The following is a 13,536-nucleotide window of genomic DNA, read 5'->3' on the forward strand; positions in this document are numbered from 1 at the left end:
AGGGTCTTATCTAGCGAAACGATTGTCAATTTTGACAAGGAAAATAAAAAATATGCTCTTTTAAAGCACAACTTTTCGTCTAGGTCCGGTCCAGCGCGACCTAACGTAAATGCGTAGTGACGTAGGGAGGTCACATGTTACATATATAAAACGCACATTTGCGGACCATTTTAAACAATAAACTGACACAAAGACATTAATTAGTATCATTCCCCATACAACAACGTAGGAACAGTCCTCTTTTAACACACTTGTAAACACTGGGGCGGAGTTTCGCGTTCATCCTCTGTGACCTCTTGATGTCATGACGTCTTGCGTGGAGTCACGCTGGCGCATCATGACGGGATCTAGACAAGAAGTTCTGGTTTAAAAGTGCAAATTTTTGCACTTGTGCAAAAATGTCAATCGTTTCACTAGATAAGACCCTTATTCCTCGTTTGGGATCGTTTAGAGTCCTTTGAAACTCAGTTGAAAAAAACTGTTAAGTGTTGAGTTAAGTATTAAATGTTGGGCTCTATTAAAGTCCATTAAAATGAGAAAAATCCTGCAATGTTTTCCTCAAAAAACATTGAACAAAGAAAGACATCAACATTTTAGATGACATGGTGGTGAGTAAATTATCTGGATTTTTCTTTTAAGAAAATGGACTATTCCTTTAAAGCACTGGGCATAGAACGGGAATAGGAATCAGGTGCCATACTGACCGACGGCAGCCATGCCCCCCGCAGGAAGGTTTGCTTCTTTAATGCAGCGTCCTCTCCAGTAAGCAGCTAAAACGGCCTCGCTGTGGCTCAGGGATCCGTCTGCGTATCCACACGCTAGCTCTCCAACAGAGTGTCCCACGATCCCATCAGGCTGTAGACCCATCTTCTGCAACATGTCAATTTGGGCAACCTGGAAAATCCACAGAAATGCAGTCATATTTTTTTAAGAAACACTCTTTCATATCGAGCTGTTGAAATTATGACTGATGATTGTATGACACTATATTGCAACATTTATCCAGCTGTAAAGTCTGTCAGGGGTCATTGAGAAATACTGCTTATGAAAATCTGACCTGTATGGCTGCAAGGCCAACAAATGCATGGACAGTGTCTTCAAAAGTGCTCTCATCGGCATCCATGAGCAGTCGGGACACACACAGCCCGGTTTCCTTCATAGCGATGTCCGAACGCAGGATCGACTCCCGAAACTCCGGCACCTGCATTAGGCTCTGGCCCATACCTGCCCATTGCGTACCCATACCTGACAGGAAACGCAAAGACGCACAGATTGGTCAACTGACTGAATACTTTCCAGTTTGGTGCCCTACTCTGAATAACAAGCTTAAAGAGCCAACGTCTCACCTGAGCAGATGTACCAGAGGGGCCTGGGTGTAGGTTGGTTCTGCTGAACCTCTCGAACTTCTCCCTGTGCTCCAGTCAGTGTATATCCTCTGAAAGGCATGGCAGCTGTGGGAACTCCAGACACTTCATTCAATAAAGACAGAAAGCTTTGGTTCTCCTTCTGCTCCTGGGCCTTGTTGAGAAGAGTTGTGACCGCTTCCTCGGTGCGGCCAGGTACCTGTACGAGTCTGGGGATTGCAGGAGGTGGGGTCTGATCTAGTACCTTAGGACCATGCGGACGCAGGATCAAGTGGACGTTTGAGCCGCCAAAGCCAAACGAGTTGACGCCCACGATGCCACCACGAACGGGTATGGGCTCCGTCACCACTCGTACCCGGCCGTCAGTCAGAGCGGGAATATCAGGGTTTGGCTCATGGAAATGGATGTTGGGAGCCCAGACACCATGTTCCAGTGATAATACCACCTGTAGGGATGCAGTTGTAATAGATAAGATACAGAAATAGATTATTTTCTTTAGAAAAAAAGCTGTGCATGTTGCCAACATCTGATGTGAAGCTGAAGTGCAAAATGATGTCATAAAAATCGTGTTGTATTGGCGGAAGTGAGAGACTAAAAGTTTTGAATGCTTATGTCTTCCAGATGTGAATTTTATCAATGGTTTGGCTAAACTAGTTATTCCTAATGCTGCGTTCACACCAAACGCGAATAGAGCGTCTGGCGCGAATTATTTCAATGTTAAGTCAATGTAAAGATGCATCTGGATGATTTGCGAATGAGGCGTTTAGCGTGGCGTGGTAGACACAAATTTGCACATCCAGTTTGCGTAAATGACGTAAATGATGCAAATTGACGCGCAAATTGACGTGAATCCGCGTCTGACGCCCAAGTTAAAAAAAATTGAACTTTGGCGTCAATCCGCGCCACGTTAACCAATCAGAGTCACTCCCTGCCCTTCCCACAAGAAGCTGGTTTCTGTCATTTACTGTAGTTTTTATCACGCTAATGTAAATTCAAGTGTTTGTTTTTACAATAACTTTGTTTTTAGTTAGTTATTTAATTCTATAAAAAATGGTGATGTCACGTCATGATTGACAGCTGTGATATGCGCATTCTGCGAGAGAGTGAGGGAGAGGCCTTGATTTCGCGGCTTTATTTCCTGCTCACTACTGCGTAGGACTGGTCCCGAAATCGATACTGTGCAGACTCAAGACGTCAGGGAAATGTAATGATTTTTAGGACATACCTTGGCTAGAGCTGCCAATCCAGAGGCAGGCTCTGGGTGTCCCATATTAGATTTGGTTGAGCCGATCAGCAGGGGATCCCTCTGTGACTGACAGAACACACTGACAATGCCATTCACTTCCTGAGGATCCCCAACCTGTAAACATGGAGCGTTATATATTTATTAATTATCCAGTTGATTGTTTACTCAAGTATGTCGGTCTCTTCTGTGGAGGATTTCAACACGGACAGACCTTTGTACCGGTGCCATGTGCCTCAATGTATTCCACCTGCTCAGGTGAGATGTTGGCCTCCTGGTAAAGGGAACGGACCAGACGCTGCTGCATGTCACCTGATGGAAAGGTCACACCTGGGGAAGAGGACACACCACATTTTACAACACATACAAAAGTTCGGGAAGCTGCTGTGACATCATGACCCTCTGAGATGCCAATGTGCAACTACAGCTGAACACTTAAGAGTGGCATGCCAGACTTTTAACACCTCGTCCCCTATGCACAGCTAAGCTTCAGAAACATTGTGGTATGAGTTGTGACAGGATGTACTGTAATGGGGAAAAGGTCAGGTTCGTTTAAAGAGACAGTGTCCAAATTAAAGTGGGTAGTAGCCGATTTCACCCGTGCCGAGGAATCTTCAGACTTTATGTTTGTGGGAGAGGAGAGTGTTTTATTCACCTTGCTCTTTGTAGCCGTCTGTGTTATTGCCTGCATTCAGAACTGTAGCGTAGATTCTCTTTGCCATTGACTTCTTGGTCAAAAGTACTGCAACGGCAGCCTCTGACCGACAATACCCATTACCTAGATGATAAAACGAGATCATTAGCATACTTTAAAGCCTCCATAAATGTAGATGATCATTTAATCCCTTAAAACTCATCTTTGAGCACATGTAAAAGATTTAGTGAATGTTAGATTGGATTGGAAGAGTTAAAAATTCAATGTAACAGGGTCATGGGGCAACCATTCCAGTTTAAAATGTTTTTTTAAGTAACAAGTGGTATGTACTGCACAGTATTCACATATTCAAAGAATGTAGAGGACCATATTATTAGTTTCACCAAAGAATGACAAGTTTATAGACACGAATTCCATTGAAACCTTTTGAGGAAAAGGTGCAAAACAAGAAATGTAAAGATTACGATGGTATACGGAATCTCACCTGAGGCATCAAATGACTTGCATGTTCCCTCAGGACTGAGCATGCCCAGTTTCATGAACTGAACCGAGGTGTTGGGCTTGAGCAGCAGGTTGACTCCGCCCACAAGTGCCGAATCACACTGGCCATGGCGAATTGCATTAAAGGCATTTTCCAGTGCCAGGAGACTAGATGAACATGCGGTGTCAATGGCTGTGCTGGGACCTTATAAAAGCAAATACAATAATAAAGTTCAGTAAACATCTATACAACTGCAGACTTTATTTCTGCAAGTCAATAAATTAGACACGCCCTTTTCTGTCCATAGCTCCGCCCTTCAAAAAATGGCTTGTGCATCCAGCAATGCAAGTGTCTGTCTCGGTGTTAAGCATCCGTGGTATGCGGTTACAATAGTGAAAGCAATAACTGCATTATGAGTCACTCATTCAAATCACCTCACATCGCACCATCCCAACGAAAAAAATGACATCATAGTAACTCATAAAAACAAATAAACTGACAACCCAACCCACGGTACAACCGTTGTGTCTGTAATCAACCAATTCAAGTCAATGACTACATACCATTGAAATCAAAGAAGTAAGACAAGCGGTTGGCAAACATGGCACGCTGGCAGCCCGTCATGCTGTAGCCCAGCAACTCTTCTGGGTCTTTACTGAAGGCTTCTCCTGCTTCTGATCCACTTACGCCAATGTAGACGCCAGTCTTACTGCCACGCATGGACACCGGGTTTATGCCTGCAAGAAGAGTTTAATTTGTATATTTGGGTGATTCTTGCGAAATTAGATTCATGAGGTGTCATAAAACATTTTAATAAAAAAAAAGTAAATGCAAAGTTAGAGTATCAAAATTAGAAGCATACAGTTACAAACATCCCTTCATGTACCATTTTGCATATGATTTCATACAAAACAATTTTGTTGTTTTTTCAACATTTAAGGGGAAATGTTTCATTACCGCAACGTGTCCATGACTGGATTTGGGTTCTTTGACATGGAAATATTTATAATTAAAAAAATCTAAAAAATAAAAAGCTTCAGTGCGTGTTATACTATAAACATTTACAGTAAAGAAACATGTTGTATTTGGTGATCATTGGTAAATGTAGAGACAATAATAAGAAATATAAATGTGTCCAAGACCAATTTACTCATCCTCCGCAACCATTTTCAATCATTGTTTAAGCCCTTAAGGAACAAACATTTTTTTTTTAATTGTTGGAAGGGACATAATTGACTGTGACACTCAAGATGGCTACCAGGTAAGCAGTTCTTATTTTTTCTCTCCAGATGAAAGTTAAAATTTTGTTTGTCATAATACCTAGACAACTTTTGAGTTCTCATTACAGAAACATGAGTTTGTAATAGGGGTGTGCCGGTTTCAGAATTGGTGATGACGGTTATGACGTGAGTCAAATGTGACGGTTCATAACATAACCGTCTGTGGGGGGCGTTTTGCTCGTTTAAATGCTTGTGGATTGACGCGAAAGTGTCATTTTACCATAAAATCATGAATGTGATGCCAAGTGTGTTTTAAACAGTAATGACTTTAAGCTATTTAACAGAAAGCAATGAAATATTTAAAAACACACTGTTGACAGACGACTGCGCTGTCACTCTCTGCTCAGCATAAATGAATCCTCTCTCATCTATTTTGATAATCTTCAGAGAAACAGGTTTAATTGTGTCTATATCTGTCATTACATGGACCAGAATGTGGATTAAAAAGCGTCTTTAAGAGGTTTTGCTCATAAATGCATGTAAAGTAATATGAACTTGAGATTTTATGCTGTTATTAAACTGCACACTAATCGCTGCAAACGCAGCCGACAATGGCCACGCGCGGCAAACGCTCTCCACATACAGTACGCGCTGTTCGTGCTCACACTTGCAAAGTAAACCGTAGTGATGGGATTTATGGCTCTTTCAGGGGATCCGGATCTTGGCAATCCGTTCCTTTCAAAGAGCCGTTCAAAAGAACGGCTCATTTGGCTCTTTTTAAATATTTAGTCAGTTTTAAGAAGCCAGCTTGGGGGCATCTCAGTTTATCCTGTAAAACTGTAAATAATCACTGGGAGGAATGATGAGGTTAGATTTGTAGTCAAATCATTAAAACTCAGATATCACACACCAATATCTGAGTTTGAATTATTCTGAAATATTGATCATTACCTCATTTGTCGCGTGTAGACTATATTCCATAGGGTTTCACAACATTAGACAGTGACATCACTATTTTGGATTTATCTTTAGTACAAAGTGTAAAGCTACGTTGTCTTATGTTATTCATACAATACCTGCTCACAAATAAATATCAAAACAAAGCCTGCTGCAATGAATTTCTGTGCAAAATAGCTTTTACTACAAACACTTCCACAATTTAGAATAAATAAAATGGAAATGTCTACATACAGTCCAATATTACTACTATTACTAATGTACACTTTGCAAATAGGACATCAGCCCCTTCAAGTCTTAAATGAACAACCCCTCCGCTGGGTGCGCCCCTCCCCCTATAACTGTTCTGTCTCGCGGAGGAGCTAATTTGTGTGCATCTGTGTGAAACACGCATAGGAAAAAAGAACGACAGAAAGAACGGCTCCCCTCCAGCCGCGACTCGGCTCCCATCGTTCATGTTTGTGAGCCGTTCAAAAGAATCGGTTCGTTCGCGAACGTCACAACTCTAGTAAACCGGCGTTTGAATAAACAAGACACTGATTAGCTACTCTACGTTTATTTAAAATTAACAGCAAGACAAGCAGTGAATGTGCTTTCAGGAGAGTTAGTAGATTAGCATGGGAGGATTTGAACTTGAAAAGCGGTGTGTACTGACGCCTTTCCGCGGTTAAAACAACATTCCTTCTTATGGTCATTCATGTTTATTTGATGCTATAAATTAACTAGAAGGAAGAGATGATTTGAAAGGTGAGACTTTGTTTAATATTTTTAATCTCAAAAGTAACCAAAAGTAAACCTGGGCTGCGTTCAGCCCCGACAGAACGTTGCACAACGTTTATTAAACTGAAACGGTGATGCATTGAACACCCTGTTTTGATGACGCAAGAGTTGCAACTACGGTAGCTGAGAGGCCATTCTTTGTGTTTTTTTTAAATGTTTCTAAAGCCTGATGAAATCGTTATAAATGTGTGTTTAATACTGTAAAATACCCTCGATGTTACAGTCACTGACCTTGCCGTCCAGAATGAAAGACAACATTCCAACTTGAACCCATTGAGAGAGCTGTCTCTTTACTATCGCGTGGTTCTATACATCTTGCCGCTGATTGGGCTGACATTTCTGACACACCCACCAAACAAGAGAAAACGCTTCTAAAACCTGTTGCATTCCGTTGCACACCGTTTCCAGGAAACATGTCGTTCAACCCGGAAACCGTAGCAAAACGTTGCGCACCGGTGTGAGATTGAACATGCCCCTGGTCTGTCCTGTATGTCAGCGCGTTGTCAGTGTCTGCTCCGCTCTGTATTTTTCACTGCGTGAGAACATGGTGGGGCGTGTAACACAGACTGTTAACAATTGTTTTAAATAGTATTTAAAAATTCTTTATGATAAAAATGTTTTTTAAATATTTTAATAACACGGTTTTGCCGGTTATAGAGTTCTAATGACGGTGTTCAACTATAACCGTCGGTCTCACGGTTATATAATGACCGTCACAGCCCTAGTTTGTAAATGCATATATTTAATGTAATATCATGTTGCGGTAATGATCATTTTTGATAATGATAATCTAAAAAATTTAAATAATTCTTAAATCCTCTTAAAATAATTTAAAATAAATTCAGACCTAAATCTTATATTTGCAAAAAATAAATAAAATTGCTTTAAAAAAAAAAATCTGATGCTGGACACTTTCTAAATCTGGATTTCGTGAGAATCACCCATATACACACACACACCATATGGCCTATGCACTAACATACTGTGTGTACTTTTAAATATATCATATGCCTAAAAATAACATTTATGTATAGTAATTGGCAAATGCTTTTATCCTATGTAACACACATGCATTAAACTCACAGTGGATTCCTTGGAATAAACCCATAGCACTGGCATTGCATGCATTTCGAGTTTGTTTAGTTTGAGTCGTTTCATTTTTTAAAAGCTCATACTAACCTCCATCGACGATAGCTTCGTACGATATCTCTAGCATAAGCCTTAGCTGTGGGTCCATGGTGTGGGCCTGTTTGGGATGCACCCCAAAAAACGCTGCATCAAATCTGTCGATTTCTTTGAGTTTTCCGTTTCTTCGAGGAAGACCGTACAGACCTAGAGTAAAAAAAAATAAAAAAAATAAATGAAAAGTGCTCTCTACTCACTGCTCTAATCCTGCTAGTGCTTTAGCACATGAATGCAAGCATTAGCTGGGTGCCAACTGAGAGAACAGAATCAGGCTCTTCATAAGACCCCAAAGCCAGTTGGACAGGGAAACCACAGAACAGCAGCCAGTTAGGCAAAGAGACCAGCAAATGAAAAAAAATTACAGACCAAATGGTGGCCCACCATGAATTTAGTGCATTGAGAGGATGGAACTATTTAAGACATTAATAGATAAAAGACATTTGAATAGAATGAACACACCTGGTTTCCACCGCCTGTCATCTTCTGTGACCATGTCCACTCCATTGAATAGGTTTTGCCAAAATTCTTCCAAATTGTTAGACTCAGGAAGACGACCCGAAATTCCAGCTATAACAATTTCTTCCATGTCTGCTTAGAGTTTGATTCTAATGAAAGAAAAACAGAAAAACAAGTCAACATACAGAAAAGTGATTTATGTCAGCTTGACCTCCATTGTATTCGTAAAGCAGCACGTGAATGTGTGTCATTCATTTTAAACGGTCTGTCTTGGGGTCACCAAGTTTGTGCAAAACTTGAAATGGGTGGGAGTGCGTGTTTGGAGGAGGTGTGGCCTGGAAAGCCGGGCACTTTTGTTCCCCTTTCGGGTCAGAACACTCATGCTAATGCCTGCCAGAGAGCCAGTTTCAAAGCATCAGCGTGGATGGGATTCCTGTTCGTTCAATGAAATCAAGCACCAAAGACGAGCACAAAGTGTTTCACTGTCCCTTTTTAACTCGAAACAAAAGAGAGGGTCCATTTTAATTTGGTAGTCCCCTGCCTGGTACAGATTCAAATTTACAAAGAAAGAAATTATGTACTCATGACATACTACTGTACAGTACTGTTATGTAGACTGGAAATGGTCCATAAGGATTTATTTTATATTTTTACTAGTGATGCACCGATGTATCTGCTGCCGATATTTATCGGCCGATTTCGGATGAATTTGAAACCATCGGCATATCGGCAATAGCACGAGAAAGGCCGATACCAATTGTTTATTTATTAACTGCATAAAGAAATCCATTATATGCAAAAAATAAGTTAATGTTGTTAATAAAATAAATGCTGAATAGCAAAAACATCCTTTGAAGGTTGTCATGCGGTCTTATTATATTTATTTAGCTAAATTTGTGCCTCTCTTATTATGTTGGTCAGTTGAATGTTAATCAGATCCAATCCATGTTCAGTAAAAATAATTTGATGCAGAAATAAACTAGCTAATAGACCAACTGTATAATATTGTATACAAGTGTTTAATATCGGTATCGGCCAGAAGTTGTCTGTTTAAATCGGTATCGGCCCGAAAAAAATCCTATCGGTGCATCCCTAATTTTTACGTCTTTACAAAGCAAGCAAGCTTATAGACGGTTTCAGCAGTAACAACATAAACAAGCGCCTTTCGTAGTCAACATGTAACTTCCGGTAAACTCTGCTAAGAATAAATAACAAGTCCTTTTTATAAGTCCTTTTAAAGTAGTTTATTTATATAACAAAAAACAACAACATGTAGTTTACTAGGAAACCACAACATTTGTCATTTTCGACGAGGTATTTGTTCAAGAGTTCAGTTTAGCAACTAGTCAGACTATTAAAACAACTGAAACCGGAAGTAAAGTTCGGACCAGACGTGTATCGTGTCCGATGAAACGTCTTTAAACACGACAGTATAATTTCATATGTAGGGAATCATTATCTGAAGTTATATCACAGGCCTTTTGAATGCTTTACTCTGATTGGCTAAGAAATGTTCCATTAGTGTTGATTTTTTTTCGGTAAACCGCACAACTGACCTGTCAAAGGTCTTAAAAATAGGCACTAGAGCAATGTTTGTGGTAACCGGAATAAGCAAAAAAGCGGAATAATTCACTCCTTTATTTATTTGAAAATAATGTGCACTAATAATGTCCCGTTGCCAATTATTCCTTATGTATAATGCAAAGATCTGTTTAGCAGCCATAGCATAATATAAAAAAAATGTATAGTATAACAGTAAACATGTATTACGTAACAGATGGTTTCCTACAGCCGAACAAAGCATGAATGGGTTGTAAAACACATTAGTGCCCGGTAGCTCAAAAAGGACAGAGATTATATATCATAAAACAATAAACTTTAATGTGGTTGTTCATATAAATCAAATAACTGTTTAGCCTTTGCCAATACCAATCAATAAAAGGTTAAGTTTTTATGACTTCTTAATGTTAAAACATTACAAACTGCAGCTTTATGGCTTTTCTTTTAGTCAAAAGATTCAAATGAGTTCTGGATTTTAAACTAACCCAAATAAGGTAAACGCAACTAAAATAGTTACCTTAAAGGAATAGCTCACCAAAAATGTAACATTTTGTTATCGTTTTCTCATCCTCATGTTGTTCTAAAGCCTTATGAATTTATTTTCCTGATGTACACAAAAGATGATATTTTGATAAATGATGGTGAGCACATATCTGATTGTAACCATTGACTTCCATAGTAGGAAAACCAAATATGATGAAATTCAATGGATAAACTGTGTGCTGCTTTTCAGCAAAATATCTTTTTCATCATTTATCTCAATACTTGCATAATATTTGTTTTCCTACTATGGAAGTCAATAGTTACAATCAGGTGTGTACTTTTACCATAATTTTTTTAATATTTCATTTTTGGTGAACTATCCCTTTAATGCATAGCTCACATACTTAGCAAAGTAAAAATGCACAAATAAAGGAAACTACCAATTTTCCAAGTTACACAATCAGGATGAACAAATGTGAACCGGTAATTCTAGGGTAAAGAATTACTACTCATGTTGCCATAGTGACACCGGAAGGAGATGTTCTTGCCGGGCAGGTGCTCACATGCACTAGCCTGTGTGTCACAATATTGTTAAACACATTAGTTCAGAATGGAACAAAATTCCAGTTAAATCTTTTAAGTTAACCGCCTAACTTAAGCCCTGAACATTGGTTCTATTCATAACTTCTCACAACCCAACCAAGCTGTAGGTAAATTGGTCACACTGTAAAATAACTAAGCGTGTGTAGTTTTAAGCTAACATAAATTATCAATGAACAATGCATCGGCAGCATTTCTTAATCGTAGCTCATGAAAATTTTAGCACTTACGAATAAAAATTTTTTTTTTTTAAATCAAAAGTTACAACTGGTAACATTAGTTAAAGGGATAGTTCACTTCAAAATGAAAATTCTGTCATCATTTACTCATCCTCATGTTGTCCTAAACCTGTATGAATTTTTTTTTTCTGATGAACACAAAAGAAGATATTTTGAGAAATGATGGTAAACACACAGCAGTAAGTGACCATTGACTTTCATAGTAGGAGAAAAATATTTTGGAAGTATTAAGAAAAATGATGAAGAAAATATTTTGATAAATGATGGTAAGCACACAGTTGACTGTACCCATTTAATTCCATCATATTTTTTATTCCTACTATGGAAGTCTATGGTCACTTACTGCTGAGTGTTTACAATCATTTCTCAAAATATCTTCTTGTGTGTTCATCAGAAATTCATGCAGGTTTAGAACAACATGAGGATGAGTAAATGATAACAGAATTTTAATTTTAAAGTGAACTATCCCTTTAATACACAATAAACTAACATTAACAAAAATTAATAAATGCTGAAAACCATACCGCTTATGTTATGTTAGCATTAGTTAGCAAGGCATTTACTAACAAACAATCAAACAGTGTTGTCCAACCTGGAGAATTAACAAATACGAGCTTATCGTAAAGTGTTACGGATAAATAAGCCGGCAAACACCAGGAACATCCGTTTTCCTGACAGCTCAACTGTACCGCAAAACTGCTTGGTAAAAGCAAGTTGAGACTGTAAGTAAACAGATTTCTGAAAGGACTGAGTGTAATCGGCCTGACCCAGATCCCATCAGCCGTTATTGTAAATGACCACTCGCCTCCATGCACCTCTGACTAACAAACTCCCATGATGCAACGGTGACATCAGCTGATGACTGCATTACAGCCTTAAAAAAAAATCATAGATTGAAGCATGTGGTGTACCAAATTTAAACCTAATCAGGATTTAAAGCAGGATTGAGCATTGTAAGAAGGATTATTCAGACCATGTATTTTCATAATATATTATTCTCATGTTTTGGTGTTTAGTCGAAGCAAAATTTTAGAAATTTCCTCCATACTGCAAGACCCCAAGTGTCAATAAACACAATTCATGCTACACTGCCAAGAACGGTGAACACGTTGTAGACACAAAACCCTGAGGGTTAAAGTGTGTGATATCTGAAAACCAGAATTTGTTAGATCAGATAAAGTTAGATGTAGGGGAAATGACACATTAAAGGGATAGTTCACCCAAAAATGTTGGCTGAACGATCTCATGTTGTTACAAACCTGTATAAATGTCTTTGTGCTAATGAACACGAAGGAAGATATTTTGAGGAATGTTTGTGGGCCCCATTCACTTCCATAGAAGGAAAAATGAATACTATGGAAGTGAATGGGGCTCACGAATGGTTTGATTACAAACATTCCTCAAAATATCTTCCTTTGTGTTCATCAAAACAAATAAATTTATACAGGTTTGCAACAACATGAGAGTGAGTAAATGATGACAGAATTTTTATTTTTGGGTGAACTATCCCTTAAAAAAAAATAATAATAACTTGGGTGTTAGGGACCCCACACATTTAAATATGAGGCAATATTAACAAAACATGAGAGTTAAATAAAATAAAGCAATATAAAGTTAAGTCCAGGCTCACTCACGTGAGCCAATGATGAAGATGAAGAGATGGATGAAGATCTGCGGACAAAAAACTGCACCCCTATGCATCCTAAATCTAGCAGGCCTTTTAGGACTTAAAATGGATGTATGCCAAACCGGCGAACAGAGGTGTTTCAGTGAGTGCCAAATTCCGTATTGGCTCTACAGATACTCGTCTCGCATCTCAACGTGTTACATTTCTCCCGGTTTAACAGCTACACGCTTTCATTGTGTGCATGGAAAGATTCAACGTGACAATTTATTTAGGAGCACCTCGCGGCGAATTAAAGATGGATTCCGTCATCGTGTATTTAAATAATCAAACCACTTGATTTTATAATGATGTTTAACCGAGTGTATGATTCTGAACCGAACCACACATACTGAACATTGCACATTATCGAGGCACCTTCACCATCTGCAAACAATCTCATTTAAAATCTCTATATAAGAAACTCCATCTTTACAACATCACTTCTTATCTCAATCTTATTTACAGATACAGCACTATGCATCCTTACCTGGATGTGCAGTTTAAGTATCTCCCACGCAGATCCTTAAGGATTGGGATGACCTATATATTCCTCTTATTCTTTCTGTACAGAGTTACGGTGATGTCCCCCTCGGCCAAGCCCTAAAACATTACTCTCGCCCTCCTGCGTCCCCGCTGTCTGTTTCATT

At 38.9% G+C, this 13,536-nt stretch overlaps 1 protein-coding gene across 1 annotated transcript in view; it reads right to left on the bottom strand.

The window, feature by feature from the left end:
* Positions 1-13,534, bottom strand: part of fasn (fatty acid synthase) — a 29,737-nt gene extending 16,203 nt beyond the window's left edge. The window contains exons 1-11 of the mRNA XM_065262798.2: positions 13,377-13,534; positions 8,345-8,490; positions 7,880-8,032; positions 4,307-4,480; positions 3,747-3,947; positions 3,263-3,385; positions 2,822-2,937; positions 2,590-2,724; positions 1,347-1,809; positions 1,058-1,245; positions 705-894 (exon numbers count right to left, since the gene is read on the bottom strand). Of these exons, the coding sequence (XP_065118870.1) occupies positions 705-894; positions 1,058-1,245; positions 1,347-1,809; positions 2,590-2,724; positions 2,822-2,937; positions 3,263-3,385; positions 3,747-3,947; positions 4,307-4,480; positions 7,880-8,032; positions 8,345-8,471 (1,870 nt within the window). The 5' untranslated portion in view covers positions 8,472-8,490; positions 13,377-13,534. The remainder of the gene's footprint in view (positions 1-704; positions 895-1,057; positions 1,246-1,346; positions 1,810-2,589; positions 2,725-2,821; positions 2,938-3,262; positions 3,386-3,746; positions 3,948-4,306; positions 4,481-7,879; positions 8,033-8,344; positions 8,491-13,376) is intronic.
* Between the last annotated feature and the right edge of the window lie 2 nt (positions 13,535-13,536).

Source organism: Paramisgurnus dabryanus, chromosome 1 (genome assembly GCF_030506205.2).
Source record: "Paramisgurnus dabryanus chromosome 1, PD_genome_1.1, whole genome shotgun sequence".
NCBI lineage: Eukaryota > Metazoa > Chordata > Actinopteri > Cypriniformes > Cobitidae > Paramisgurnus > Paramisgurnus dabryanus.